The sequence below is a fragment of the Penaeus monodon genome, unplaced genomic scaffold (genome assembly GCF_015228065.2).
Source record: "Penaeus monodon isolate SGIC_2016 unplaced genomic scaffold, NSTDA_Pmon_1 PmonScaffold_14250, whole genome shotgun sequence".
Lineage (NCBI taxonomy): Eukaryota > Metazoa > Arthropoda > Malacostraca > Decapoda > Penaeidae > Penaeus > Penaeus monodon.
This window is the reverse complement of record NW_023643322.1, coordinates 2,951-9,295: the sequence shown is the minus strand read 5'-3', so window position 1 is coordinate 9,295 and position 6,345 is coordinate 2,951. Positions and strand designations below refer to the sequence as shown.

Here is a 6,345-nt window from a genome sequence, read left to right as displayed (position 1 = left end):
ATATTTTAATTAAATATATATGATTTAACATATATAGATATATATAGATATTATTATAATATATATATATATAATATATTATATATATAATATAAATAGATATATAAAAAAAAAAATATATATCTAAATTAAATATAATGTATATATTTATATTAATATTATTCTATATGTTTATATAATTTAATAAATTTTTATATAATTATATATATCATATATAATTATATATATAGTATATATATGAATATATTATATATATGTTAATATATGTATATATATTATTTATTATATATTATAATAATCTATATTTAGTATATAAATGTATATATATTATATGTATATATATATATGTATTAATATATATATATGTATATATATATATATATATTGTATATTATATATTATAGTATATATTATATGTATATATAATATATATATAAAATATGTTAATAGATATATGTATAATATATGTATATATAATATATATGTGTATATATGTTGTATATAGTGTAGTGTAGTATATATATATTTTTAAAATATATATATATTAAATATATATATATAAATATATATATAATATAATTAGATGATAATATAGAATATAATAGAATATATAGATATAATATGTATATAATCATATATAAATATAATAGTATATAATACTGAAAAAATGTAATATATATACATATATTGTTATTGATAGTATTGATAATATATATAATATATATATCATATATTTATATAATATATACATATATATAATATATATATATAATATATATATATATATATATATATATATATATATATATATATATATATATATAATATAAAATTACATATATATATAATATATATATATATATATATTTTTTGTATATATGTATATATGTATATATGTATATATATATATATATATAAAATATATATATATAATATATATATATATATATTATATATATATATATATATATATATATATATATATATATATATATAAAATATTTTCCCCCCTGCAGAAAATTACCAGCAAAGTTGAGCTGAAGGACAATGCGACGGCCCCAGTCAACATCCGCTACTTCTCAAAGTGCAAGGACGGCACAGAGAGGGAGACCTCGGTGTGCCAGGGACTGAAAGTTGGCGACCAGGTGGAATTTAAAATTGAAGTTACCGTAAGTAACTTATTTGCATGATTTTGTTTGTTGATTGATTGATGTTGTTTATTTTATTTATTTATTTATTTTTATTATTATTATTATTATTTTATTATTATTATTATTTTTTTTTTTTTTTTTTTTTTTATTCATTTTTTTTTCAACTTCTTGTCCCATAATTTTTAAATAGAGAGTAGTGTCTTTTTTTCATTATATCCTTTGTTTGGAAAGTAAAATAATTTTGTACATGTATGATAATTATTATATTGTATATATTTTTTCATAATTTGTATACCCAACTAAGTTGTAGTAAGAATCTGTGTCATTATTTACCAGGTCGAGAAGTGTCCTGAGAACCGTGAGGATTGGAGGCAGCTCATTGGCATTTATCCAGTCGGTTTGAGAGAGAACCTCACCATCGATCTCACAATGCTCTGTGATTGTCAGTGCGAACGCCCTGGTGACCCTGTAAGATTACATTTTAGCCTTTATTTGTGTGTGTGTGTGAATTTTATTGTTATAGTATAGAATGGTACATTACAGATATACATACGCTGTTTGAGTAACATGCCTCTATCTGTGTATCTTTATTATCGATTGCTCAAAGATATATTCTCCTCAGGGCTACATAATTGGAGCTGAGCAGTGCAACTTCCACGGCACATACCAGTGTGGAGTTTGCAAGTGTGACGATGGCTTCTTTGGGAGCAACTGTGAGTGTGGCTCAAACACACCCTGGGCAACGGGTGACTATGATGACTCAAGCTGCCGAGAGACCAACACATCAGCCATATGCAGCGGCCGAGGCACCTGCACTTGTGGAGAATGCAAGTGTAATGAGAGAGATCATTCTGAAGAGGTATGACTGGTTCACTTTCATATTTGTGTACAATCATTTTTTCTTTCTGTCTGTTTTCTTCATTTTGAATCTACATACAAGATTTGAAGACATATATTAGAGATAGATTTGAAGACATATATTAGAGATAGATTTGAAGACATATATTAGAGATGAAGTTTTCATAATACAGCCATGTTAAATTTTGAAAAGTATATGAAAGGAATATATGTGTCCCTCTTTTGTGAAAGTTTGATCTCTTGCATAGCTTACTGTCAGTAAAATGTAAGGGGTAATAGAAAAACAATATTATTAGAGTACTACTAATGCATTAAACATCTACCAAAATTGTTATTAATTTTATTTGATGCACAATGAAAATTTGCTGTCAACAGATTGTAAGTGGAAAATTCTGCGAATGCACCAACTTCCTCTGTGATCGTCACAATGGACTTCTGTGTTCAGGACTTGATCATGGTGAATGCATCTGCAATGAATGCAAATGCAAGCCAGGTTGGACTGGAGAGGCCTGTAATTGTGAAGACAGTGAAAGCAATTGTGTAAACCCTGGTGAGTACACATATATTCAGAGTGCTTGTAATCCAGGTGGATAATGCAAAAAAATTCATTTGATCATTCATATATGAGATGGGCTGATAGAAACTGGCTCACACTTCCTGGATTGTAGTTGCCTCAAATAAAATGGAATTATTTATTGTTGCCTACCCTCTCTCCTTCTCACTGATCCACCCTTCCCATTCAATTACTATGAGTCAGTGAAAAATAGGTGTAAGGAAGGCACATTATGTTACATCCCTGACATGCTGTTTGCTCGTTCATTTCAGATACTGGAGACATTTGTTCAAACCAAGGAAAATGTGAGTGTAACCAGTGCAAGTGTTATGAGACAGCTGATGGCAGATATTCGGGCAAATGGTGTGAGGACTGTCCGGTAAGTGTCTCTTTGTATTTAAAAGTTCATTATATTCATAATATGTGCTCAGTAGTAGGTTTTTTTACTGTTCTCTAATCAATTTGTAATGGAATAGCAACAGATATATATTTTCTCTCTTGCTTTCCTTTTCTTCTGTTTTGTAGGTAACATCTTCAAAGTGTTATTAGTCATTTACAAGATAGTGCAAAGGTTCATAATATATTCATTGTTTTAGTATTCAGTTCAGTATCATGTTTCATTCATTAGACTATGATGAGCATAAATCATGAAAACTGGGAGAATGTCAGTACATTTCATTTATATTATACTGAGGAAATTAATAAGTGACAAAATTGTGGGTAACAGATGTATGATTATGTAAAAGCTAAGAGATATTACATTTTTGTGTATATATATTATACAGCACACTCAACCAGGATGAAAAGGTACAGGTTAATTTTACTCTTGCAAATTTTATCCCTGCTCTAGTTGTGTGAAGAACCCCATTACTTTGGTATTTTGAAACCTTCCAATAGAACACAAAAATTTGCACATATATCATGACAAGTGATTATTATTTGTTGGTAGATCTGTACTCATGTTATGTGTTTTTAAATCTTAATGTCACCAGGTATTTATTTCTAAAGTGAAATCACTGAAATATTATTTCGATTTTAACATACAAACTGCATGGACCACAGTTTGTACACAAATGTTTTTTGAAAGATAGTTGTTAAATGTTTAGATCAATATATTGTATATCAGTTGAAAATGCACAATATCAGTTGATTAGTTGTGATATTTATAATGCATTTTCTACCACCACAATCTCAGATTTTGTGAACATATGTGTAATCACATATATATATATATATATAATATATATATATATATATATATATATATATATATATATATATATATATATATTATATATATATATATATGTATAATATATATATATATATATATATATATATATATATATATATTATATATATGTATACATACACACACACACACATTCAAAGGCAAGCAAGGGAAAGGATGTGTTTACGATAAATTCCATTAAGATTATAGGTTATTTGTATTCAGCTACATACAGAGAATGTATGTAGTTATCTCAGCATGGTTAAATGGTTGCTCACAGTAACTGTTGGTGGTGGAATATGTTCTGGATGCAGTTAAGGAGTAGAGTTGCACACGTTTGCTTCATCCATGCAGTGCGCAAACCTTTTAGTTTCCTTACATCACTACTTCTGGATGTCAGTCACATCATAATCATAATAGTGGTGGTGGTGTGTGTGTGGTACTTTGTAGTTTAGACTTGATTTTTACATTCTGCATCACTTTCATTTAAGGGAAGTGTTGATAGTGTTTGTGTGTGTTTCAATATGTAAAAAAAAAAATGCTTTATTTGAAAATTTGTAGGCTTAAATTTTGTTAACTAATTCAGATATATTCTTTTTTGAAATTCATAATTCTATCTGTGAAGGCAAGAGCTAATAATCCCCTTCAGCACTGTCTTCAGTTGCTTAAAATTTTTGTAAACACAAATATCTTTTAGTAAATTTGCTGAACTGCTATTCTAATTTTGTACTTAATGTTTTGAGTATTATTTATTAGTGTCACATTGTGTAGATGTTTTTATAACCTTGATTCATTGATAACACGTTGCATGCAGTTAGGGAATATATTCACACATATACTTGTAGTCCAAAACATTTTAATTATTTCCACCGTCACACACATGCACTTTCATCTACATATTTAGGTAGATTTTATCTATAGTATTTGCATGTACACTGGAAGGCAACATATATTATAATTATATACATCATAGTTACATATAGACTACATGATTAAATGAAATGTAAATCTATATACAGTAATTACTTTGTAATTGTGCAGTGGCTATATAAACATTGTTTAATGTTGCAAACATATGAACTAATTTTGTATGTTCCATTTTTTTTTCCCTTTTACATGGTTGTTTGCCTGCCTGCATCCTTGCCTGCTGTTTCCTTGTCTTCAATCCCTCCACAAATCAACATTAAACCCAATGCGCAATTTGCAATGCCAATATATTAAATGAAATTGGGTTCTCCTGGTTATGTGCATCCACCCCAGACATGCAAGGGCAAATGCATTGCATACAAGGCGTGTGTACAGTGCCAGGTGTTTGAGACTGGTGAATTCAACGTCGAGGAGTGCAAAGCCAAACTGTACTACTTTCAACTCCACACCTGTACAGTAGCTGAAGGTGAGGCTTCAGGTTTTTTTCCCACCCACAATTAGTGACAGCTTAAAGTAACAGAATTTTTGCCAGCTCATAATAGGGAACAGATCCTGGCAAAGAACTCTTGTACTTGATGCTGTTCATTAATTCCTAATATGTCTTTCCTGTCAGTGATTGCAGCAGAAGCATTGAAAGGTTCTAATGCTGACAGGCAGCCCCCCCCCCCTTTTTTTTACTTCTTTCGTTCTTTCTTTTTATCTTTATTTATTTTACTATGTCTAGTATTATTTAAAGCATGCTTATATTTCTTGTAGCTGTGTGGCACTGACTTCAAGTGCCTGGACTTTAAGGAGTGTGTACAGTGTCGTGTTTACGAGACGGGCCCTTTAGCAGAAGATCCAGTGCTCTGTGATAGCTGCTCCCTCCTCTACAGCACCATTACTGACCGAGCCATTGCCAAACTATACTATTAATGTTACTAACTGGGTGAAGGTACTGAGATGGACAGCAGACGATCTGGCATTGGCACAGGAACATCATTCTTGTACTGTGCGATATTTTTGTGTGACATGCATTTCTAATCTCTTATGAAATTTAATAGATTTAATTATATATTTTTAAAATTTTATATTTTAGTAAGCTTTGCAGGACCAACCTATGAAAGTGGGAAAAGGAGGTCTAGCTGATTGATTTGATTAACTATGATGTTTATGGCATGAACTACATATGATTAGTAGTACATATAATGCTTGCTGAAAAATTGGTTTTATGGTTAATTTCTGATTTGGGTTAATAATGGTCTATTAAGTAAAGAACAAAGTAATTTGTTAAGCCAAGGAAAGAGGTTGTATCAGGTGATTTGTATGTGCATTTTAGTTCATTTTGATTGTCTAAGTTAATTAGTTTCATTGGTCAAAGTAAATACTATTCATGACAAGTAAGGATTGGCAGTAAATTAATGTGAGAAAGGGTCTTAACAGAATTGTAAATAATATATATCGAAATTATACTGAATCAAACCTGTCCTGTAACACAATCTTCACTTCAGTGTAACTTCAAATGCTGAAGTTCCAGATAAAGATCATGAAAAAAATCCAAGTTAAAAAAGTAAAGAAATGCACATCCATTTAACGTCACCAATTTGTTTGGCTATGGTTCCAATTGTAAATGTATCCTTGTGGTT

The 6,345-nt window shown here is 29.3% G+C and overlaps 1 protein-coding gene across 1 annotated transcript; it reads left to right on the top strand.

Moving 5' to 3' along the window:
* Positions 1-1,016: 1,016 nt before the first annotated feature.
* On the top strand, positions 1,017-5,650 carry LOC119569336 (integrin beta-PS-like; the record flags this gene model as incomplete). The annotated part of the gene is made up of 6 exons (XM_037917544.1): positions 1,017-1,169; positions 1,488-1,619; positions 1,774-2,010; positions 2,385-2,559; positions 2,835-2,941; positions 5,477-5,650. Coding segments are annotated over 6 exons (963 nt in total), but the record flags the coding sequence as incomplete, so codon positions are not given.
* Positions 5,651-6,345: the final 695 nt, after the last annotated feature.